The 25931-nt window shown below is 48.6% G+C and overlaps 1 protein-coding gene across 3 annotated transcripts in view; it reads left to right on the forward strand.

Moving 5' to 3' along the window:
* The window catches only part of Igf1r (insulin-like growth factor 1 receptor), a 294388-nt gene that overhangs the window by 34320 nt on the left and 234137 nt on the right, over positions 1–25931 (forward strand). For all 3 annotated transcript variants that reach the window (NM_001414181.1, NM_052807.3, XM_087638951.1), the window contains 1 exon segment: positions 17219–17764. In NM_001414181.1, the coding sequence (NP_001401110.1) occupies positions 17219–17764 (546 nt within the window).

Consider the following 25931-nt stretch of genomic DNA (forward strand, 5'->3'; position numbering starts at 1 on the left):
CTTCGTAAATAGACTTTGTTTTAGAACAGCGTGGGGTTTACAGAAAGAGTGCATTGGTAGTACAGAGCTCTCCTGTATACTGACACCTTCAAATGTCAGCACCCTCTGTCACCACAGCCTGTAAGTGAGCTGAACTCAGTGTCTTCCTTTGAGCTCTCACCACAGCTTTCAGCTCTCTGTCCTCCTTGGCCATGGTGACAGTTTTAAGGAGCCCTGGCCAGGTTTTATGTCCCTTAGTTTGAATTTGTCTAACCAAGTTCATAGGATCGAGTGGGAATATGAGGCTTAAGGCACCTGAAGTCTTTCTCGTCCCACCATGTTGTGGGAATATCCCCTGCCAAGGTGATTCCCCACAGGTGAGCTAACATTGATCCTGGGAGGAAGCTCGCAGAGGCCAGCTACACAGTCCCCGCTCTTTGTGACTGCCCAGTTTCCTTGCAGGGTCTTTCAAAAGGATTTTGGTTTTATAAGTCAGATCTTTGGGGATACTATCAAGTGTGCCTTCCTTATCGTCCAACCTGTGTGAGAATGGCATCTGTGGAAGAGAAGCTAAAATGAGTCAGGAGAGTGGGCATGGGGAGTGATGGATAGATGTCTTCTCTCACAAATGGCAATGTGTGCACCCTCCGGAAGAGAATTGCCATCGCCCTGCTGCCGTGCTCAAGAACGGTATCGTTAGATCTGTAGTTTTCCCCTGTAAATTCAGTAAGTGAAAACATGGTTTACTCTCTTCTAATTGTGAGAGGCATACCCCGTACCCCGGAAACCTTAACATAAGATGAAGGCGAGAACAGGAGTCTCCAGTGACATTTAGGAAACACCTGTTTAGTACGAGGCTCTGGTAAAAATACACACCAGACGGGGATCTACTCTCAAGGAACCGAGCTTCTAACTAAAAGTTCTTTCCCACAACACTTAGCTGCCAGGTTACCATTGGTCATTGGCCCTGCCGCTTACCTGTGGTGTTAGTGTGAACCTGTTTTCTCCCTTTCTCTGTGTGTTTGTACGCATGTGTGTTCAACTGTGGTTTTGGGCACATGTGTGTTAGCACTTGGATGGGGGCCTTAGGTTATTGAGTATCTTCCTCAACCTCTGCTCTACCATAACTTTAGAGACAGGGTTTCTTACAGAGCTCATCAGATTCGCTCTGTGGCTAGCAAGGCTCGGTCAGGTCCTCCCGTGTCTTGACTTCTCAGCACTGGGGATATAATTGTGTTTTGCTCCTGCCTGGCTTTACCCCATGGGTTCTGTGGATTAGACCCAAGCACACCAGTTTTGCAGCAAGTGCTTTACTCGCTGAGCCATCTTCCAAGCCTTATGCCTGTTGTTTTCTGTTAAATGCTTCATGGAGGCGTGCATCATTAATGGGGAGGGAACTGGGGATGGAACAAGCTCATTCATTATCCAGCGTTGTGGGAGATTCAGGGTGGGGCGAGGCTGGATAGACCATACTCTAGGAGTGTTCAGGGTCAGCTATATTGCCCTGTATCCCTTTGCCCTGTGTGCTGTCTGCCTCCGGCTTTGAATAACTCGAGGCACACTGGAGCATGTCTTTGGGGTTTCCTGACTGGGGCTGTGTAGTCTCCACAGCTCCTGATGCTCACCTCCAGCCCTGCTGGCTGATCCCATGCCAGCATCTGTGAGGTCTCTGAGCGGCCGCTGGCTCAGGGTCCCATCACTATTAGCCCTGTCTGAGGTGAATAGAGGGCAGCAGGCATAGAGGAGATGTGGGCTGCGGGTGGTGAGCGTTGACCTTAGTGAGTTTGTGGTACCAAGTGCATGTGGTGGGACAAAACTTGGTGCCTGTTGTATGGACGAGAGACTGTTGTTTGAAACTGCTCCTCCATGGCTGAGAGGGATCTCCTGGTCCTGCACCTAGAGTTTTGTCCCAGGCAGGTTCCTCGCAGAGACTGGTGCACGTAGCTCCTAGGCAGGGATGCTGCCTTCTGCAAGAGCCGTACACACAGGCTCAGTGGTCTGTAAGGCCCTCTGCTTCCTGAACACAGTGAATACAGCCATCCTTCTGGACTTTGTCTACCTACCAGGGATTCGTTTGTTCCTTGGTAGAATGATCTGTGGTTTTCTGAGCTCTTCTCTTGCTGGGTTGGAGTTCTTCCAGATGGTGCCTTCATTGTCCAAAAGAGGAGGAAGTGGGAGAGTTTCCCTCTGAGAGAGCTGATCTTAGCCATGGTCCCTGTTGTTTACTACCAAGAAGCACTCTTTGTTTAGCACTTGAGCTAGGTACTTTCACATCCCAGGCTTTTGATTTGTTCTACATAATTGTTCTTGACTACATAGTGTGACCCACCTCTAACTTTTAAGCAAATTAACACCGTGCCTATGCTAAGGTGAGAGAGGGAAACAAAATTGGACAGTTATTAGATTCCTGAGTTGGGTCCTCATAGACGTGTTGGTAGCAAGTATTCAGGTGCACCTGTTCTGTGCCGGCCTCTAGTCTGCCATCGAAACCTACCAAGTTGAGATGCCTGCCCCCTCTTCAATCCAAGCAAGCCTGGAGACATTTAGCACCCCCCCCCCATTAGTTGTGTTTCGTGGCTTTGAGGACTTTGGCTGCCTCTCTGAATTAGCAATAGGGTGTGGTCAGCCTAGTTTTCTTGTCTGCTACTAGAGTGGTCTGCCTGCTTGGGTGAAGGAGCTGGTAATAGCCTCACATCTCACAGAGGCGGGGCAGCTCTGAAAGGAAAGCTTGCTTCACCAGAGCCCTCCATGCATTTGAGAATTAATATTCTTCTCAGTCAGAACCTGTAAAGACAACAAGGAGAACAAGCCTACCCAGGGGCTGGAGAGATGGCCGTGTTGGAGCACTGGATGCACTTGCAGAGGACCAGGGTTTGGTTCCCGGAACCCACACCGGGTAGTTCACAAGCATTGGATCTGATACCCTCTTCTGGATGTCCCAGGCACACATGTGGTGCAATCCACATCAACAATACATATATATGTAAAAAAAAAAAAAACCTAAAAATATGCCAAACTGTACTCACTGATTTCCAAAAAACATGTGGTCTTTGGGGTGGCAATTTCTTTTGCACATGTATATATGCATGGGGTGGGGCTGTGTCTGTCTGCATGTATGTTCACATATGTGTGGGTACGCTGCTATATGCAAGTATGTGGTTTCAGAGTCCTGAAGCTTGTGTCATATGTCTTCCTTGATCATTCTGCACTTAAATACTATAGTAGAGTCTCTCACGGAGGCAGAGCTCATTAGTAGTGGTTAGTCTAAACTAACTTGCCCTGTCTGTTTCCCTGGTGTTGGGATTACAGGCAGCTCCCGTGTCTACAGTCCCCTTCTCCCCCTTTCTTAATTCACCGCTTGCAATCTGAACTCTAGGCCTCTCAATCGAATGGCAAGTGTTTTACCTACTGAACCATTAAATCTCTAGTGGTAACTTAAAAACCAAAAACCTTTTAAGCCCCCCCTCCCCTGTGTATGTGTGTGTGTGTGTGTGTGTACACCATATATACATACTATGGTGTACATTCGGGTGTCAGAGGATGACTTTGTGGAGTTACTTCTCTCCGGTCTACCTTTACAAGGGTTCCAGTGGCTGAAATCGGGTCACCAGACTTGTGTGGCAAGCCCCTTTACTCACTGAGCCATTGCTGGCCCCACAGGGGCTCTTACTGTTAGGGGCTCTTCATGCAATCTGAATGCCAGCATCAGAGGAAGGGTGCAGTGAATTCAAGGAGGCCAGCTTCTCCAGGCCTCGCAGAGGGAAGTTTGAATGGTATCATCTAAGCGCTTCTGTGCGGAGGCAGCTGTCTGCTTGGGAGCTATGATAAAGAAGGGAGTGTGGGGGTTGGGGATTTAGCTCAGTGGTAGAGCGCTTGCCTAGGAAGCGCAAGGCCCTGGGTTCGATCCCCAGCTCCGAAAAAAAGAATCAAAAAAAAAAAAAAAAAAAAAAAGAAGGGAGTGTGATCTGATAGGGCCGGGGAGTGAGTGGCAGGTGCCTGAGGAAGCTGGAGTCAGGGGGTTGAAATTCCTGAGAGGTGCTCTGCCCTCTAAGGATGCCTGCAGGAGTTCTTGTGGTTATGTCGCACACTTTCTGTCTCAGTGTCTTCCTGTGGATTATGCTTTCTGCTGTTACACACTTTTATTGGTGGAAACACATGGCGTTTTAGGGGCATTCAATCTGGAACAGTAGTATTTCCTTGGGAAAGCAGGACTTTATCCCTTTTTACCCTTTCACATAGGGGCTGGGAAGGAGGAGATGGGACCTTGCTGAGGCTTTTCCAGCTTCTCTTGGTGTCTTTCTTTGAGGGATCATGGAGGAGACACTTGACAGGTGTCTCCCAGGCACCCTAAGAAAGTACCTACCCTAATCAGGTGGCTCTCAAGGTACGCACTATGTGAGTCCCTCCTCAGCACCCTGTACGTGGGAGTAGAATCCTTGTCAACCTTGAGACACCTCTTAAGACTGCTGTACCATAAAATTGCATGCAGTAATTTAGATTTAAGTCCTTTCCTCTCCCCCAGTACCAGTGTGATCCCTGACAGGCCACATGGTCCTTATTTATAGTCATTTTTCTTTGATGTAAAACAGGGCAGATAGGGGCTGAAGAGACAGCACACCGGTTAAGAGCCCTTACTGTTTTCTGCAGAGGACCCAGGTTTGGTCCCCAGCATGCACACCAGATAGCTCACAAACCGTGTGTAACTCCAGTTCCAGGGGATATGACTCCCTCTTCTGACCTCTTTGGGTACTGGGCACGTATGTGGTGCTTATAAACACATGCAGACACTCACACATACATACATTAAAATAAAAATAAGTCTTAAAGTAAAACTAAGGCAAACAAGAGCCTGAGAGTTTCAGTGGCAATGCAGTCAGGCTTGTGAAATTGCAGAAGCCGGCTACACCGCAGAAATGCTCATTACCTTCATAGGGAGCATGGTGTGCTTTACAGTGAGTCTGTCTGTCTGTGTTGGCCGAAACCCTTGGTCTGCTCTTCCCAGCAGGTCACGTGGGACCCAACCAGCCCTCCATAGGGTCCTGGCATGCTTAGTGTCTGTAGCTGTAGCCTCATGACGGACTTTCTGGTTTCTGCTCCTTGCTGTCTGTCACCGTGATGTTTTGGTCTGTTCGCCTGCCTGTCCAAGAATGGAGGCAGAAACAAACCCAGAATTAGGGGTCTCTTCTGTCTTCCGTCAACTCTCATTCTACTAAGGACCACTCAGGTATAACCTAAGAATGTCTGACTTTTTGGGGTACAGGCGCAACACCCCATCATCACATACAGAAATTATATCTAATTAAGTTGCCTAAGTCTTTTTCACACCTCCTACATTTGTGCATTTCTTTCATTCTTTCTTTTTTTTTTGCACCCAAGTGTCCAAATAACATTATTTCCTCTCTGCTGCAATTCCAATCTGTTGATCTTTTTAGCTCTTGACTCTGTCATCCGCTGCATTTGCTATCTCCCCTGGAAACTTGTCGTCCTTGATGAGAGGAACATTTTATTAGTATTATTGGGGAAGTGACGGATAGCAATGCTGGAATAGATGTGATCCAGAAGGAGCGCCGTGGCCCTTCATCTACTGTCCGTTAGTCAACACTTTGGACTGTTACTAAGCCGTTGGAATGTAGTTCCCGTTGCCTAGTTCTGTCAACAGGGATGTGATGAGATTGTTTTATGTAGCTCTGTAGACAAAGCATGCAATCTTGGAAACAGCCACCTTGTCAGGGAAAGGAAAGGCACAAGGCAGAATTCCTGTCTGCTGCCGTGTGTATGCTAGCTTGTGGTCCATGACCCCTGGCTTCATTCTGTATCAGTATGCTTACAGTCTGCCTTTGGTTGATGATGGTTCAAGGATGCCCATGAGGAAATGTTACTGTCTGTCATGTTTGGGCTCATGTGCAAGGTGTTGAGATGATCTGAGAACCTAGGCAGGCATTGATCTCAGGCATCTTCTCCTGGCAGGATGCTGGGAGCAGAGCTCGTGGGTTGTTCGGCCTTGTGAATGGAGGCTTCTCCATTTCTGGAGAAATCCTAAATTCTGAGGATGTTTGGTCTTGGTGAGTACAGCCTGCCTCTGAAGAAATTAGGGGTTCACATCACTCTATAGCTACTTGGAGAATGCCAAACAATACGACTCAAAACTATGGCATCTGGAGGCAATAGAGCAGAGTGGTAAATGCAGAAGTTGCAGGGATGACGAAGGCCATCACGTGACTAGGTGAGGTGGGGATGATGATGACAAGGAAAAGAGAGAGGTGGGAGTGGGCAGGTTGGACCTATAAGATCCCCTTTTCCATAATCCTTAACAAGGCAAGAGCGATGTTGACATTCAGACATACCTGTATTTTAGGAAAACAACCCATAAAATGCTAGTCACCAGGTAGGGGACAATGGTAGGGGACAATGGTGTAGGAGTGTGGATTCTGTCCTTCAGGCATACCAGGTAGATGTTACAGTTTGGCTTGCAAAGATGGTGGGTTCCATGTGGCATTGTGGCTTCTGCCGGATCCAGAGAGGTGCATGCAGGCACCCAGTTACCTCAGTGTGCTTGTCTGTTTGCCAGCCGTGTGTTCAGAACTCATCTCCTTGGCAAGGCAGTGCAGGACTCTGGCTGGGCCTCTGCACCCATGTATTTGCACTGTGGTAAAACTGTGGCCAAACCTGCCTCCCATCCTACTGGACTCTCTTAGATCTATGGCCATGTGGTCCATGAACATTCGTTTGGTTACTGCCGATTTACACTTCATATTTATCATGCCCTAAGGTCCACAGAAACTGTCCTTGCCATTTACTTTGTAGGGTAGAGGCTCCTACCCTGTAACTTTTTCCCTTGGACTTAAGTCTTCTGGGTGCTCTTGTTGTTGGTCTGGCCTGCCTCTCCCTGTGCTCTCATTCTCTCTGCCTCTGCCTCTCTGCCTCTCTGTCTCTCTGCCTCTCTGCCTCTCTGTCTCTCTGCCTCTCTGCCTCTCTGCCTCTCTGTCTCTCTGCCTCTGTCTCTCTGCCCCCCCTCTTTTCTTTCTGTATGCGTATGCATACACACACACACACACACACACACACACACACACACACACCCACCCACCTACACCCCTCCTGCTTCTTTGATGTCCATCTCTGTCCCCCATAGTCTTGTCATTAGCTGCCTAGTTGCAGGGACTTACCTTCCTGAGTTCTGGTTGGGTGATGATTTCAGAACCTGCTTAACTAATCTCGTTGCAGACTCATGCTCTATGGTGTCATGCAATTTACTTGTCTACATAGAGGGCCCTTATCCTGGTATGAGTGTACATCAAGCCAGCAGCATGGCCTCTGTGTCCTTACTGCAGCAGGCACAGAAAACCTCTCTGGGTCGTGAGTGGGCTTTCAGGTCTGTCAGGATTGGCCACTTCATGAACCCTAAAGTTGTCACTGCTGAGTTCCTAGTACCTGGGAAGCACTTAACTTGTAATAAGCATTGCTTACATATGTACTGGAAGAATGAATAAATTTAGTCCCAAACCTGCATCTAAGCCATGAGGAAACTTGAGGCCAGGAGTGACAGTGGCTGGTCTTGGTCTATCTGGATGGCTGGGGGGACTCAGTATTATTCTAACAAGGTCACCAAATCAGAAGCTCCCTGCTTCAGGAGGTTCAGATAGACTTGTATATGAACACACACACACACACACACACACACACACACACGTGTGCATACACACAATTTATGTGTATATCTACACATATGTTGTTGTTGTTATTATTATGCCATACGTGAGGATTGAACCCAGGCTTTTGTGCATGCCAGGCGAGGGCTGTTGCACTGAATAATGTCCCCTAGCCCAAGGCTCATAATTTGCCACACCATAGAGGATTGCATCCTAGGGAAGGAGGAACATGTGAGTGAATGGGGTTTCCACAGTGACTATCAGCTAGATATAGGTAACTGGTTCATCCACACAAGCTTGGGTCACCTAAGGAAACTGGAACTTTGTAGGGCGAAGTAAGACACTCAGGGAGTGAGCCTGAGCCGGTGGCCCGTAAGCAGAAAGATGTAACAGGTCTGACAGGCAAAGCCAGCGTGCAGTGAGGGGGGGCCGGAGGGCCAGCCTTCACTGAGAGTGCTTGCCTGCTTCTGAGCAGAAAAATCACAAGTCAGAAGAGAGAAAAAGGAAAGGAGGGGTGTTTCTCTGCTGGCTGGTACTCAGTGGGGGCTTGTCCTGGACTGGTTGCTCCCCAAAGGTACCCTCCCCCCCAACTCCAGCACCAGCTTCTGGCAGTGCAGTTCACTGTAGTACAAGGTGAGCATGATGACATACGCCCTGCTGAGGCTCAGTCCTGAAGAAGGCCTCACAGGGGGGCAGACCACTGCTCCCCCCACCCCACCCCCAGTGTGGAGCAGCAGGTACTGGGTCCTGTATGCTGTTTATAAAGTGCCAATCATAAGGGGTGGAGATAACGAGAAAGGTTCAGAAGCTTTTCCAAGGGTGTTATTTTAAAGGAGACACACCTTGAGAACTGGACTTTGGGATATTTTAAAACTAGAATGACATGTAGAGTATCTGAGCGAGCCAGGTTGCTTTTGTGAAGATCTGGGGAAACAGTTGCCCTTCTGCTGAAGCAAACCCCACTTCATTCTGCACAGATCTGTTTGGCTCCCGATGCCTTACGTGGAGGGGACATTCCAGTGCCTTGGAACTAATTCCCTGCAGATTTCCCATTTCTTAATTGGCATGGTAGGATAAAAGAGTCCCGTCCGTCTCTGTAAATTCTTTGCCTCATCCAGTCTCAGTTTCAGTGTCCCCAGCATTCACGACTGCATTTTTTTTGTGGGGATAGATTTTTAGATTGTTTCTATGGTGAGACAGCTCTTCTTGTAGGGCAGCAAAGAACAATTTGCACATTTAGATTACACTTTTTTTTTTTAAATTTCCGTTCTCAAAGTCACCCATGTCGTGGAAATCCCTTACATTCCTGCCGCTGCCCTCACTTATTGAATATGTCAGGTGGCCGTGCTGTCTTGTCTGTGCGAAAGAGAAATGTACATATACAGTGTAAACACGTCTACGTTGACACATGAAGATAAAAGGCTTAACATGAATTGTGTCTGTTTACACTCGACACATATTCTACTCTGGCAAACTGGAGTATCACTCATGCTTGTTACCATAACATCCCCCCCACCCCCTATCGGGTATTCTGGCTACTTACAGTTTACTGCAGGAAGAGGTCCTCTTCTCAGAGCTCTAGGGTGGTGCTCTCAGGCTATAAAGGGCCACAGAATCAGCTGCTGTGGGAGGACTGTGTGTTCGCCCTCTGCCCTATTTTTTCCCTTGGCCTTCATGCATTGTCTATATGAGTCGCTTGGGGAATTTCTGGGCTACTTCACTCAGTGGGTAAAAAACACTTGCCATGCGAGTCTGGAGACCTGCCTGTGTTAGAATCCCAAACACGCAGGTCAAAGCAAAACACAGCAGGAACAACAAAAACAGGCATGGCCGCCCATACCTGTAACCTCACATTGGGGAATGGGGAGGATGAGGAGTCTAGGAGTTGTGGCTGGCTAACCTGACCAAAATGGCGAGTTTCTGGCTCACTGAGAACCTCTCAGAGGGCAATAAGGTGGGAAACAACACAAGGTAGTCCTCCGCTTCCTCCATATACAGGGACAGGTGTGTGTACCTGCATAACCAAGTGCTTGGGACATGATGGGGGGAGAGAGAAATGAGAGAATGAGGGGTGGGGGGGGCGAAAATACACAGGTGCTCTGGGTCACACAGCAGATCTTGGTGGGTGCAGAGAGAGGGCAGTAACAAGAGGGCAGGGAGCACCTTTCCTGGGTCTCACTGCAACTCCGAGAATGGCAGCTGAAACATCAAAATCAGCATGTGGCATTTTTCAGATGCAGGTTTTGGGGCCACATTGTGATTTAGCAAGCCTCAAGTTGTAACACGGTTCTGCTGCGTGCTGGGGTGTTTGAATGTCTGTACACCATGCAAAGCAAAGCAGGCCCCCTGAGCGCATGTCTCAGTCTGTTTTCTAGCCTCTGTCCTGCTTAAGTCCGTACTCTTCCCTCTGCTGCAGCTGCTGCACCCCTGGGGTTCCTCAGGCCGCCACCAATCCACTCAGCTCCACACTGCCCCCAGGACTGCCTGGGGAGCTTTCCCTTACACTTTGTCAGACCTCATTTGGGGTTCTAGAAACAACATACGGCAGGACCATCTTTAGGGATGCCCTCCTGAGAAGTCTTCCAGGCCCCCTTAGAGTTCGAGAGCTGCGAGTCTCCTTCTCTATGGTCCCAGAGTCCTGCCCATTGAGCTACGGAATTTTTTCCCCCATCCGTTCAGAGAGGGTTGTTCATTCTCCCTGCGCAAAGTTCCTTGACAGTGAACCCCCGCCATTTTGACTTTAACAAAGTAACAAAGTATAGAAGTGGTTTTTGTTCACTTAGATACTGGCACCAGTGGATTCATTTCATTTCATTTCTTTTCTTTTTTCTTTTTTCTTTTCTTTTCTTTTTTTTTAAAGAGAACTGACTATTGTGGGTGAGCCACTGACTAAGCCAAACCCGGCTTCTTTCCTAATGCAAAAGCTTCATTGTGTTGGATCTCGCTCTCAGAACTGGAAATGGTTGGTTCCCCAGTGTGTGCCTTACTCCATGGTCCCATAGTTAAAATATTAATTAATTAATTAATTCTGATTCTGCTCTGTATCTTTTATTTGCAACCATAACCCAAGACTGTCCCATACTTCTGAAGGGAAGTTGATCAAAATTGAAAGCATCTCTGTTAAATGGATAGGGTATTGATAATCTTGGGGAGGGGAGGAGTTGGGTAGATTAGCTGGCGGTTTTGCCAGCTTCCTTTCGCTTCATCAGACTAGCAATTTTGGGGTAAGAGAATGGAGGAATCGCTAATGCTTAGTCAGTGATGTAGCCTTCAGCACATCCCTGGTGACAGTGACACCACACTGGCCTGACATCCCTGTGGTAGCAACAGCCTGTTTTACAGGTGAGGCACTTGAGGCTTAGAGGTGGAGTTTGTCCACTGGAGGGCATGAGCCGACAAAAGCCATTCTGAAGGACATTCTGGGCTTCAAACTCCTGTTAAGCGACTTGTCACTCTTCCTGGACTCGGTGCACATGCTGAGCGTGAAAAGCTCTTTTTTTGTGTATCTCTTACACACATTGAGACACCCAGCTTTGGAAGGTTTTCTCGGTCAGATAGTTTCCATCAGCCTTTCTCCTATTAAAAGTTATTTCTTTTTAAAGTTCTCTCTCTCTCTCTCTCTCTCTCTCTCTCTCTCTCTCTCTCTCACACACACACACACACACACACACACACACACGCGCGCGCGCGTGTACACTGTCACCATCTTCAGACACACCAGAAGAGGGCATCGGATCCCATTACAGATGGTTGTGAGCCACCATGTGGTTGCTGGGAATCGAACTCAGGACCTCTGGGAGAGCAGTTGGTGCTCTTAACCTCTGAGCTATCTCTCCCTATTAGAAGTTCTTAAGAACTGATGTTCCAAATCTGTGTAGATTGCTTCTACCATTCCCTTGAGTTTGACAGAATGAAAGTTCTGCCAGTTGACTTTTAGGAAATACTCAGGAGATTTTGGAAAGACTGGCCCTCCCACCTGAAAAGCTTTATTTAAGGTGATATCTTTGCAGAAGTGAATTCTGGCCCCGGGCACCATACCATCTATTTGCTTCTGCTGTCCTCGTTTCCAGGTTGGACTTGTCCTCGTTCCCAGGTTAGACCCTGCAGGATCCTCCCTCAACTCCTCCCACCACTGCCCTTTCTCCCTGTTCTGAGCAACCTTCATTTCCATATGTTTTCACTATTCTTTGCTGGCCACCTGGGATCCTACATTTTTCAAATCTATCTTATATCCTGAACGCGAGCGTTAGGGTCTTTTCTGGATCTGCCAAGTAGCTGTTAGCTTTGAAAGGGAGGAAGTGTTTCGGGACTGCGTCTGTGCCAGCTGCGAGCCGAGGGCGTGTCTGCCTCACATGCTTTTGAGTGTTTTCTCCCTCTGCGTGTGGATTCTTTTGACAGGCAGGCTTGCGACATTTGCTTTCCTGTTTGCGGCTGGTGCCTTTGAACACTACTATCATTCACAGTCCAGCTTGATTACTCTCTTTTTCTGTCACAAAACATCCGAGTCGGTCAGAATCCAAAGCGGCCAGTTGCTGGGCCCTGCCTTGTACTTTGTGGCTTGGGCTTGTCTCCTCTTCTGACATAAGGGGGTAGTTTCTTCCTATTTTCCCCTTTGTTCTATAAATGGGGATGGGGGGGTGTAAATAAGGAAACGGCTCTTCATTCCAAGGAGCTTCCAGTCCCAGCTCTGTGTGACATAAGCTGGCAGGAGGGAACGGGCCCTTTGCACTGTCCTTGTGTGGATTATATGTGAAAGGCACTTTAGTTATATCTTTTTCTGTTTCTTTGCTTGGTCCTGAATTTTTATGATTGGTTGGGAAAAATACCAAATTACTTGATACCTAATACTTTCATGGTATGACCGAGCACAGGTTGAATGCAAGGGATGAGGTTCAGTACTCCTGTGAAATCTAAGAGCAAATTAATAACACTTGATTTACAGTGGTATACAGGAATATGATATTTTAGGCTGGGCACAGGAACACCCTCCCCTCCCCCCAATTTCTGATGAGTGATTTGGTACCATTATTCTCCTGGGCTTTGAGTCATTGAGCGGAGGCTGGTCAAACGTGAAGTGGAGAGATGAGAGTTGGGGAAGTAGAGAGGGGAGCTGAAGAAGTGTTGGGGGAACTGTTAAAGCGCAGGCATTGGCACAGAGCACCTCTGTGGAGGTGATGTTTGAAGAGAGACTGGGGTGGTGCGTGAAGAGGACCCCTGTGAAGGCAGCAGGCCGTGAGCAGGCAGGAGCCGAGCCTGTTGGAGGCTAGAGAACAAGTGGGCTAAGCCAGGATGTGCTAGAAGATGAGATAGAAGTAGATGGGCCTGAACTCTTACAGAACCCTGCTCCCTCCGTCTGTGGTCAAGGATGGACTGGGTGGAGGTGTGCGCTGGAGGAAGGTGTTGCTGTCACTCAGGCTAAAGATGACAGTGGTGAGGTTGGAGTTGCAGAGATGAAGTGACAAAGACAAGGTGTCTCAGTTACGGTTTCCATTTCTGTGAGACACCATGACCGCATCTCTTATAGAAGACAGCATTTAATTTGGGGCGGCTGACAGGTTCAGAGGTTCATTCCGTTATCATAAAGGGCCCCCGCATAGCAGTATCCAGGCAGGAGGAGCTGAGATTTCTCCATCTTGATTTGAAAGCCACTAGAAGATTGACTATCTCAGGCAGCTAGGAAGAAGTTCTCAAAGCCCATGCCTACAGTGACACACTTCCTCCAACAAGGCCACACCTACTCCAACAAGGCCACACCTACTCCAACAAGGCCACACCTACTCCAACAAGGCCACACCTACTCCAACAAGGCCACACCTACCCCAACAAGGCCACACCTACTCCAACAAGGCCACACCTACTCCAACAAGGCCACACCTACCCCAACAAGGCCACACCTACCCCAACAAGGCCACACCTACCCCAACAAGGCCACACCTACCCCAACAAGGCCACACCTACCCCAACAAGGCCACACCTACCCCAACAAGGCCACACCTACTCCAACAAGGCCACACCTACTCCAACAAGGCCACACCTACTCCAACAAGGCCACACCTACCCCAACAAGGCCACACCTACTCCAACAAGGCCACACCTACTCCAACAAGGCCACACCTACTCCAACAAGGCCACACCTACTCCAACAAGGCCACACCTACTCCAACAAGGCCACACCTACTCCAACAAGGCCACACCTACTCCAACAAGGCCACACCTATTCCAACAAGGCCACACCTATTCCAACAAGGCCACACCTACTCCAACAAGGCCACACCTACTCCAACAAGGCCACACCTACTAAAAGTGCCACTCCCTGGGCCAAGGATCTGCAAACTCCACAGCAGGGTACTATTCATCATGCTCCATATGTATGTCCTCTGGTGTCTGCCATATATCAAGCAGTGCCTCTGGAGACCGAACTTGAGAACTAAATAGAAAATATTTGTCTATCCTCTGGAGCTGCTGTCATAATGGCAGTGACCGGAGTGGAGAGAAGATGAGAAGAAAGGCTAGAGCTGCGCTCCCAGAAGGTGGGGCTACCCCAATGGGAAGCAAATGGGCTTGGAGGTAAGCAGTGAGCATCACAAAGAGGAAGAAGGCGGTCATCATGAGAAAAGCCCCTGAGAACCCATTAGGCTTAGAAGGGCATTCCAGAGGTGGGTGTTACTAGATGGCGTGTGTGCCCAGTGGAGGACAAGATGAATTGGGAAGGCTTCAACAAGATGTGGGAGCTGGGGAGCGGGTCAGTGTTGGGGAAGAATGTACTATTAGAACGCTCTGTGAGAGGGGGACAGAGTCTGGGTCAGGACCATGCATTCCAGGGTCCGGCTGAATATGGGTGGCACAGGAAGCCACTCTGGGGGTGAGATGACAGAAGGCTGAAGACAGGGGTCACCAGTTAGTAGCCAGGCATGAGGGGAGGAATGGTCCTCGGTGGGATCATGACATCTAGGAAACATGGAGGAGGCAGCAGGGCCGCATGCTCTGCAAGGCTCTGTCAAGAGCTGTTCGTTGTCACAAGGTCCACAAAGGACGCACGGTAATGGGGACAGCCAGGGATGAAGATGCCATGTTGGAGCTATAGACAGCCCTGTGCTGATGTCACTGTAAAGTGCTTGGAGCCTGGTAGCTATGACTGCACAGACGCTCTGAATCCACCAGCTCACCTGTAAAGCACTGGTTGTGTGCTCTTAGGTAAGGTGTGTTCGGGAGCACCAGAGCCTTCCAGCATGTCGGGCGTGCTGAGGGTGCCCTTCTCCCATTTCTTCTGTCTTAGGGGGCCTGGTTCCTCTTCAGAAAAAACGAGGGAACTAGACTGTACTGGCTGATTTTGTGTGTCAACTTGACACAAGCTGGAGTTATCACAGTTGAGGAAAGGCCTCCATGAGACCCAGCTGTAAGGCATTTTCTCAATTAGTGATCAAGGGCGGAGGACCCATTGTGGGTGGTGCCATCCCTGGGCTGTTAGTCCTGGGTTCTATAAGAGACCAAGCTGAGCAAGCCAGTAAGTAACATCCCTCCATGGCCTCTGCATCAGCTCCTGCTTCCTGACCTGCTTGGGTTCCTGTCTTGACTTCCTTTGGTGATGAACCAGCAATGTGGAAGTGTAAGCTGAATAAACCCTTTCCTCCCCAATGTGCTTCTTGGTCATGATATTTGTGCAGGAATAGAGAACCTGATGAAGACCTAGACCAAAGGGATTCATATTCTTTGCTCTCAAATTCTGTCCATTTTCCTTTTTTCTATCTCACCATCCGATCTCTGCCCAGTTCCTTCAGGGGCTGTGATGGCTGGTGAGTGTCAACTTCCTTTCCTCCACTGCACTTCAGACTGCTCTGGGTTAACCCTCCACAAGGCCTCCCTTGGGCTTCTCTCCCCTCTTGATCCTGAGGTATCCCCTCCTGTGATCCTTCTTGATAGGATTCTACCATCCTCCTTTCCTTTGATCCCTTTGTGTCCCCATGACCTCCTGCTATTCCACCAGTCTCTGGCTTCCATAATATCACAGGTTGCCTAAAACTCCATCCTTGATGCTACCTCTCCTTTGTCCTGTTTGAAGGTTTTTTTTTTTTGCCATGAGTTTCTTTGTATGTCCCATGGAATCAAATTAATGAATTACGTAGGTCGGAAAACGGAATGGTGTCTGAGAAGCTTTAGTAGTGCTCGGGATTATTAGATATCAAGAAAGCATCATGACCAAGGCCGTCTTTCCATACATATTTCAAACTTTAAAATAAAGGTTTAGCGTCTAGAAAGATGGCCCAGTGGTGAAAAACCGCCTCCATGCTTGGGTGATTCTCAACCCGCTGTAACTCCAGCTTCAAAGGCTCTAACACCCTCTTCTGGCCTCTGGGCACTGCACTCGTGTGCATAGATACACACATAGGCACCAGAGTCAAAAATAAAGAGGAAAAGTGAAACAGAAAGTTCTAGTATCAAGGCCACTTTACCAAAACCAACAAAATAAATAAGCAAACGTGCTGCAGCCTGCAAATGCCTTGGGCTAGTTCCTCTATTTCCGGGCTGTGTCCTAAGAGAGTGCACTTAGATATCTGGGATAGAAATGGCCAACTATCCTAACAGTAGGGAATCAGAACAGAAAGGGACTTGTATGTATTGATAATTTAAAACTACTTTCCCTTTTTTAAATTAAAAAAAAATGAGTGTGCCTGTGTGTGCACTTGCGTACGTGGAGTCTCTCGCTGAGGTTGTTTCTCTCTCTCAGTGGGTTCCAGGGTCTGATCGAACTGAGGATGGCTCACCAGGTACCCTTTCCTGCTGAGCCATCCCACAGGCACCTGGTTTTCCTTTTTTAAAAATGATCCTTAAAAAGGACATTGGGTTGGCTAAATCTTCCTGTGAAGTGAAAATATCTTTTTACAAATTTTACGTTCTTGCCCTGTTTTATTTTACCATTTGCAGAGAAAGGACAGTTGGCACAGGTGACGTTTTGTCTATTATTGTTGACATCACCGATGATTTTTACTGCTTCTGCTGTTACCTAACTTCCATAGGAAACATCTTACTCCATTAACCCAGCACATTGCGTTGTATTTTGCAGACACGTGCCTCTTAACATTCAAAGAGTCTTTTCTTCAGCTATTTCTTTTGTGTGCGTTTTCGAGTCTCCTGGTTACAGGGCCAATTGGTCTGTATCTAATGGTGTCCACTCTCCGGGTCATAGTGACTCTTCTGGAGTAGACTTTGTTACTTGATGTCCTTTTCTCGGGACACAGTAAGTTGTAGCTGTTGTGACCTTGGCAGCAATGGTTTAGTTTGGGTTGTAGCATGGACTTTTGCACACAACCCTTTGTGACCTTGGACTGAAAGCTTCAGTTTGGATGGTTAATGTAGCATTTCTCCCACAGGTCAGTGAGCATGTCCTACCGCATCTGAGCCAGCGTAGACAGCTGAGTGACAGTAACCAGGTAGCCGTGCGGGCGTGCACTATGCAGCCCATACCTCCTTAGTCCGCAGTGAAGAAAACGGAGTCGTCTTCTTTTATAATAATACAAGTTTTATGGAAAGTCATTGTAAGGATGGTCTCTGTTTAACGGTATGTCCCACTTTGCCCCCTTGTCTCCCTTCAGTTTGTGGGCCCGGCATTGACATCCGCAACGACTATCAGCAGCTGAAGCGCCTGGAAAACTGCACGGTGATCGAGGGCTTCCTCCACATCCTGCTCATCTCCAAGGCCGAGGACTACCGAAGCTACCGCTTCCCCAAGCTCACGGTCATCACCGAGTACTTGCTGCTGTTTCGAGTGGCCGGCCTCGAGAGCCTGGGAGACCTCTTCCCGAACCTCACAGTCATCCGTGGCTGGAAACTCTTCTACAATTACGCACTGGTCATCTTCGAGATGACCAATCTCAAGGATATTGGGCTTTATAATCTGAGGAACATTACTCGGGGGGCCATCAGGATTGAGAAAAACGCTGACCTCTGTTACCTCTCCACCATAGACTGGTCTCTCATCTTGGATGCGGTGTCCAATAACTACATTGTGGGGAACAAGCCCCCAAAGGAATGTGGGGACCTGTGTCCAGGGACCTTGGAGGAGAAGCCCATGTGTGAGAAGACCACCATCAACAATGAGTACAACTACCGCTGCTGGACCACAAATCGCTGCCAGAAAAGTAAGACTGGGTGGGTGGGGAACAGACGGACTTCCACTTTCTGCTTCTTGCTCACTTCTTCCTCCTCCCCCTCCTCCTTTCCTTCCTCCTCCCCCTTCCTCCCTTTCCTCCTCCTCCCCCTCCTCCCCTTCATATTTGATGGGGCTAGGTGAGGTTCTCTCACACCTCCACACTGCCTAGTGTTTAGCTTTCCTGTGTATCGGGAGCTCTGAGAGTACAGGCCTGAGGCCTGGATGGAGGCTGCTATGGCTGCTGTCAAGTCTGGTTAGAAATAATTCACTGTGTCTGGGGGCTACAAGTTTACTAACCTTCAACTGCTCTGATGAGAAAGGGGACTTGGTGTGCTTCGTAAGTCCCAGACTCTAGACAAACAGGCTCTTCTTGCAGGTCAGTTCCTGTATCCTTTGTGTAAAGGGATTTATAGTATCATCACCACCACCACCACCACCACCACCACCACCTCCTCCACCACCACCTCCACCACCACCACCATCACCACCACCACCACCACCACCACCTCCACCACCACCACCACCTTCACCACCACCACCACCACCACCACCTCCTCCTCCTCCTCCTCCTCCTCCTCCTCCACCACCACTACCACCACCACCACCACCACCTCCACCACCACCACCACCACCTCCACCACCACCACCACCTTCACCACCACCACCACCACCACCACCACCACCACCACCACCACCTCCTCCTCCTCCTCCTCCACCACCACTACCACCACCACCACCTCCACCACCACCACCACCACCACCTCCACCACCACCACCTCCACCACCACCTCCACCACCACCACCACCTCCACCACCACCACCTCCTCCACCACCACCACCACCACCACTTTGTAGAACAAGATTCCTTCTCACAAGCAAAGGTGAATAAAGGAAAAGTGTAAGACCCATGTCCTGTGAGGGTGGCCTTGGCTCTCAGGACCCTGATGCTGCAGGAAATCAGGTTTAGTAGGGTACACATGATACATCAGATGCCCATGAGCCAGTGTCCAGGAGTCCTAGGTTCAGTCTCTACTCTCTAGCAAGGTGTGTTTCTGAACCCTTGGGCTTTCATTCCTTTCGTATCCACCTGTAGCGGAGGTCTTACGCAGTCACTTAGTGAAGAGAACTTGGGAACCATTCAGCGGTCCCAGGATCTCGTGGCGGTGTTTGAAGCTTGTTTGTTCATATGTAATATGTGTATGTTCTTTGTAGAATACCTAAACCCTAACCTGGATGTGACAGAGGACGTGAGAATCAACTTGGTTTTTCTTTCCCTTTTTTTCTTTTTTTTAGCTAGAATGTAGCTGCGGCTCAAGGCCTTGGCTGTATTGAGTTCAATAATTCAACAATATGTAGACATAGTTGCCAGCAAGGTTCCCCTCGCCGGTCTCCCTCAGCATGTTAGCTATGTTATGGCTCGCTTAGTTAGTTATGAAGAGCGCTCCTACAAATCCTTCACACACACCCCAGAGTGATAAACTTGTCTAAACTCTGAAGTGTGTATAATCGATGAATGGAAGACCAGCCCTCACAGGTAGCTCTTACTTCAACATACTTGTAGTTGGGGCCAGAGTGGGAGGTCCCACACCTTGATGCTTTCCGCAGTTGACTTGAGTTTGTTTGTGGATGTAAGTAGGGGGTGAGGTGTATGCATTTGTGTATGTGTATGAGAGGTATCAGTTGGGCCAGTATCCCAATGGCCTAGTACTTTGAACAGCTGAGTGAAAGATACTTTCCTGATTGATTAAAACAATGCCTTATGCTTATCTTAATTAATGGTTTGATTAAAAACACTCATCTTTCTGGTTGGTTTTGAGACAGGGTCTCAATTTGCAGTTGGGGCTAGACTGGAACCTGCTATGTAGTTGAGGCTACCCTTTGAGTTCATGACAGGTCTCCTGCCTCAGCTTCCCAAGTCCTGGGATTATAGGAATGAGTTCTTGCCCATTGTAATCAAAATTTTGTTTTTAATTTGTTTTTAAGTTATTTGTTTACTTAATATGTTTGAGTGTGTTACCTGTATGTATGACTGTTCACCACATATGCGTGTAGTGTCCCTGGAGAGACCAGAGTCACGGTCAATCTGTGAGTCACAGGGATGCTGGGAATTGAACCGGGTCCTCAGGAAGGAAGAGCAGCCAGGAGTACTCTTAAGAGCTGAGTCATCTCTCCAGCCCCCGACAGTTTGTTTTTTTAAAAGTAGCCTTGGCATTTGAGAAAAACAATTATGGAAAAGCATCATCAGATTTGGATAACAGAAATGAGAGTCCGGGATGACCTGACTGGCCAGCTCGCCTGAGCTGTGGTTGAACTCGTTCTTACAGCAGCCACACCACACTTCAACGGTGGCCAAACTAAGTATAGACCAGCATGTGTTTCGGAAGCTTATAAGCTCTGCTCACGAGGGAAGCGCTGTTCGCAGCATCATTAGATAACACCTGCTCAGCGATTCCACAGATGCTCTGGTCTCACTGCGGCTTTTTCTGCAGGTTCTGAAGAAGTCAGGGGCAGGGAGATAAGGCCTGTATTCTGGGTCAGAGCCCCCAGGGTCAGTGGCCAGAAATCACCAAATTTAAATGTGTAGGCTTTCGTCTCTTCATCTTCAAAATGGCACGGATCCTGCCTTCCTCATAGAGCCGATGGAAGGTTAAATCAGAACAAAGGAAGGCAGCCGGCTTAGACGCACGGCCTGATGCCAGAGCGCCTGTTGGCTAGAACTGGTCTTCCCAAGGCCACGCTCTGCAGCCTTTTCCTTGGCCGGCTCTACCAGTCCTGATGACGTGTTCTGTGGTTTCACAATGGAGTACTTCAAATCGCTGACTCCATTCAAGAATATTGTCATCTTACCTTGTCCTGGAAACTCAGTCATGGTCACAGCTTCCTGTAGGCTTTCTAATTCAGCTAGAATTCTTTCCCTCTGCGTAGACTCCATTCTAGTCTATGCTGTCGTGTGTAGTAGCCACTAGCCACGCGCGCCTGAGTGGAACACTTGACCCGTGTGGCCTGCCTCAAGTAAGCCCTGCTTTCAGTGAAAAGTTTCCGGGCTGTAATATGGGAAGAATCCTTGAAATGTGGCATACATGATTTAAAAAAAAAAAATGGAGTCCACGCTCTGATGAATATACTTGAAAAAGTAAAACGTGCTGTTGAAATCAGTTCGTCTGCTTTGCTTTTCTCTGGACGGGGGCCACCAGAACGTTTGCGATACAGAGGAGCTGGCATTCTCTTCCCTTTGGAGAGTGCAGCCTTAGCAGCCTCCTGTGAGGCTAAGTTCTTCCCTGCATCGTCTCTGGACAACTGGCTTGATCCTCCTTCAAGGAGCCAGGGCAAGGGCATTGAGTCCTCACAGAACGCCCACCTTGAGTTCGCATACGCCATTTGAAATGAATATTTGAAGAATTCCCCTTTAAGCTGTTTACTGCTGGCTGGCGTTGGAAGAGGGGGACCATTGGCATCCGGAGAGAAATACCGAGTACAGTTGTTGCTGTAAAGGAGATCACTTGATCGATCAGCAGTACCAAGAGACTCATCTCTCTGGATGGATCTTCACTCTTCCCGGGTCTCGTCTGCTGGGCGGTGGTGTGGAGGCAGCTCCCTAACGAGGAGCCACTCCACTGGTTACTGACTGACTGACTGTCTGTCTCTGTGTGTGTGTGTGTGTGTGTGTGTGTGTGTGTGTGTGTGTGTGATATTTATGCAGGACTGTGTTGTTCCTAATTAGTGAGGGGTCCCGAAGGAATTGTGTTTGGCATTTTTGCTTTAATGGGTAAATAACTATCAGTGCCTTCATGTTTGGTGGTCGGTCCTTCCTTCCTGTCTTGTTTGAAATGGCTTCTGCCTCTCCACCTTTGCCCGTGGCGGCTGCTTTGTTGGTCTTTTCTCCATCTAGGCTTTAGTTGTCTCTGGCCTTAGTCCATCTGGGCTGCTGCAGCAGAATGTCACAAGCCGGAGGGCTTATGAACAATGGATTTGATTCTCGTAGTTCTGAAGGCCAGAGGCCCAAGAAAAGGGGCTGGCAGGTCCTCCGTTTGAAGAGGTTTCTGGGTTCACAGCCCCCCCTCCCCAACTGCCATCTTTCACGTGGTGGAAAGGGGTAAAACAACTTCCTGGTATCTCTTTCACAAGGGTGCTTTATTCCCTCTTGGGGGCTCCGTCCTCATGAGGTAACGGCAGAGCCTTACCTCTTAGCACCATGTACCCAGATCCTAGATTTCAGTATGTGTTTTAGAAGACATCATCATTCAGACCAGATGCTCCACCTTCACTGTATTTACTGGGCCCTTTCAGATACCATCTCAAGTCCAGACTTCTTTTTTGGGCTTCTTTTCCCCTTTGTGTGGCCCTGGCTGTCCTATAACTTGATTTGTAGACCAGTCTGGCCCTGAACTCAGAGATTCTCCTCCTGCCTCTGCCTCCTGAGTGCTGGGATTAAGGGCGTGCACCACCACCGCCTGGCTTCTTTTTGAGCTTTTAACTACAAGTGAAGATGACCCTCATGAAATGTCCCCTTGCTTCTATGGTTTCTCTATATACCTCTCCTCCCCGTAGGAGGTCAACACACTTGTTTCCCTAGCTAATGATCATGCCAGAGACACCAGAGCTAGGGCCTTCTCTGCATAGCTTCCTTTTCTCATAGGCCATCTGAGCCCTTAACCGTCCCAAGTACTGCTTTACTCTGCTGTTCTCCAGGTTACATCGTGTACATGGTGACACAGCGCTTCTCCAGCCTGCTGATCTGTGTCCTCCAGCTGCACTTGTCACCCGTGAATGTCCCGTGCCTCGAGTAGCTCTGCTGTCCACCTGCATTTCTAGAGTAGGCCCTTAACCAAGGAGTAGACTCCTTGGTAGTCTTCCCCCACCCCCAACCCCTGCCTCCATTTTACTGTGTCACTCCGCCTCCCTCCTACAGGCATCATCCTTGACCTCCTTTCCCAGTCATCTTTGTGTTGACTTAGTCTGCGGCCCTCCACCTCAGACCTGAGGCTGAGGTGAACTCTAGCCTTAACTTTTTCACAAGACTCCAGGGCTTTGGAGCTTCCTGTGGTCCTGTCTCCTAGCACCTGGAAGGGTATGTTTTCTTTTCTTTTTTCTTTTATTTTTCCTTTCCTTTCCTTTCCTTTCCTTTCCTTTCCTTTCCTTTCCTTTCCTTTCCTTTCCTTTCCCTCCCTCCCCCCTCCCCCTCCCCCTCTCCTTCCCTCCCTCTTTCTTTCTTTCTTTCTTTCTTTCTTTCTTTCTTTCTTTCTTTCTTTCTTTCTTTCTTTCTTTCTTTCTTTCTTTCTTTCTTTCATAGTGTTCTGTGAATTCTGGCTGTACCTATCTATGCATGGCTGTTACTCCAGGGGTGAGCACGGCACCTACTTTGTGAAGGTCCGCTTTCCCCCAAGCAAAGAACAGTATGCAGTGGTGGTCCTCAGCAAGCCCAAAGATGGTGAGATCACAAAATGTGGTTCTGATGTTTCCTTTGTCCCCTCTCAGCATCACGACTGCTGAGGAGCATGTCCATCCAAACCATCTCTGGTTCCAAACTGGCAGAGAGGAGCTCTGCTCTTCTCTTGCCGTCGTCAGAATGATCCAAGGGCCGAGATGCAGAAGTCTAAAAGGCTGACCCTTGCCCCGGAAGCCGTTCCCTAGGATGTACAGCTACTCGCTGAAGGCCAGCTGGCCCCGTATTGGAAGGACCAGAGGTGAACCCTCCTGAGTGCCTGTGGTTTTCTGGCTTCTCAGTGAATTTACTTAAAGTGATGCTTTGACACAGAGGCTTTTCTGGTATTTGATTTCATGTGCAGACACCTCCTCCAAAAAACCAAAACAACATCAAATAAAAAATAACAAAAGTAAAGCCCCGAGACCTTACTGCTAAACTTGGCCTCTGAGTGCCTCTTAGCTCGCCAGAGTCAACAGCTTGTGATTGGCTCACAGCACCCCATCGAGCCTTTGCCAGAAAATCCACCACCGAGGCATTAGCCTGGCAGCACTGGAAGCCAGCTTAGCTGGCAGGACCCCGTTAAAAAGACGCTGGCTGAGGTAGTGGTCATGCAAGGTATTGCATTTCCCTCTGCCCTGAAAGTGAGAGGCCCTGGTCATGTCCTATTGGAACCTTCAGGATGGTCCTTGGCTCCCTTTATTGACAGGAAAACATTACCATCTCAGGGTGGGTTCAGGGACGCAAAAGGAGGGCAGGTGGTATATTATAAAACAGATAATTCTAGGTTTTGTTGTTTTATCCTTCCCTGATGCCATTCTTAAGTCTTGTTTATCAAACACTGGTTGTCAGGACAGCACAGTCGAGGGAGAATGGCTTCCCTGTTCTTGTTTTTTTTTTTTTTTTTTTTTTTTTTGCATTTCTTTCTAGGCTGGTAGAACATGTCCCCTGGGGAGAAAGTGGAAGGGCTTGTTCAAGCATTTGTAAATCCCCTGGAGTTTTTGTGCTGTGAGAGTCCAGCCATGTGCTTGGCAGGATTTTAACTTTTAATCTTCAGCTACCTGGGAAGACCCAGAGTATGTCTGGAAATGCTGCGGGGGTCTTCCACAAAGCTGCTGCAGACTGCTAAAATAGACCATGATGTAGACCACGAGACAGGCCCATGGGCCTTGGTGGGTAGGCAGACCTGGAGCTGAACAAGTGGGCTCTGGCTCCTTACAATTGTGTTGAGCTTGTCTCCATCCCCTGGGAACGCCTCTGTTCTGGTCAGCTGCTCCCACTGTGGGGGTGATCTTTATTTAGAAGGGGTCACATGCCCTGGGCCTCAGTGCTATATGCCTTTTATAGCCGGGTGTGGAGATTGCATTCTATCCTGATTGCAAACTTCTGGTACTGAGGTGTTAAACCCGTTTGTGTCCACGTGTCTCTGGGACACCACCTAGCAAACTTTAATTCTTAGAGCAATGATGTATCTAGTTCCAGAGAGGCTTTGCTTTGGGCTGGTTGACCTTAGCTGCGGTGCCATTCTTCTGGACCCACTTTAGAAGTTAATTTTTTTCATTAGGGATATCATCTTAGGGTCTGAAAAGTTTTCAGCTCCCTTCATCGTGGTTTTGTTTTGTTTTGAACTTGAGGTTTCTGGAGGAATACTACGCGTCCCCTCATACCTCCTGGCTAAGCCTACTTGTAGAGTGCTCTGGCTCCTTCCTGTTTCCCGACAGCCCCCTTTCGTTGGTTGCATTCCTGTTTCTATCTTGCTCTTCCCAGGTGTATGCCAGTGTGACATTCTCAACCAGAGTGGGGTAGCGTGGAGCATACGGGCCTGTGGCTAATCTCATCCTGGACTGCGTTGCTCAACTCCAGTGTGTCATGGTTCAAAGGTCAAGTTCGCCTAGTCGAGGGCGGGGCCTCCTTCCAGCACATGGTGTGAATCAGGGATCCAGGTTTAAATAAGAGGGTCTCTCTGAGCTTGGTCCTATGGTAGAATGCTCTACATGGAGCAGCGTGACAGGGCTTGTCAGCCACCCATGAAACGGGGAGATCAGGTAGTACCCGGAAAGCACCCACCAGCCTGCCCAGCATCTAATGAGTTCTTGGTCAATGGCCGCGGCCGCTGCTATTTTAAAAACAGCTGCATTTGGAGACCATCTAAAAATTTGAGCATTAAGCGGGACTGTGTGTCTACTGCCATATCTTAAGTGGTCTTTCTCTGTTGCCTTTTCTGAGCTGCAAACACTCAATTATCATAAATAGCAGGGCACAGTGTACGAGTGGTTCTTGCTAATTTAATCTGAATTGTTTGAATTTTCATGTCTGTCCAGATAAGCCGTACCTTTAAAGGACACTCCGTGATGTCCACGCGTCTGCATCCGGATGCCACTTGGAGACCTTATAGGTGTCTGTAGATTCCGTCTGTTAACAAACCCCATGAGTTTATTCTGCTTGCAAACTTGGTATTTGGGAGAATTTAAGAAAGACCAACAGATTTTTGTTTGACATTGACATTAAATAACTCTCCTTTGCCCCCCCCCCCATGCCCCTCCCTTTCTGAGAACATTAAAGCGGTTAGAGGGCAGGGTATAGTTTTTAGTAAAGAAAACAAGGAGGAGCTTTTTTTTATTGGTGACACCTGCAGATCTCACATAGTGAAGGTAGCAGCCATCTGCTCCAGGCTGGAGCCTCTGCCCATTTGTGCTCCTCCGTGGGTAATAATAGCTGTGTGTATACACGTCAG

The sequence above is a fragment of the Rattus norvegicus genome, chromosome 1 (genome assembly GCF_021556685.1).
Source record: "Rattus norvegicus strain SHRSP/BbbUtx chromosome 1, alternate assembly SHRSP_T2T, whole genome shotgun sequence".
Lineage (NCBI taxonomy): Eukaryota > Metazoa > Chordata > Mammalia > Rodentia > Muridae > Rattus > Rattus norvegicus.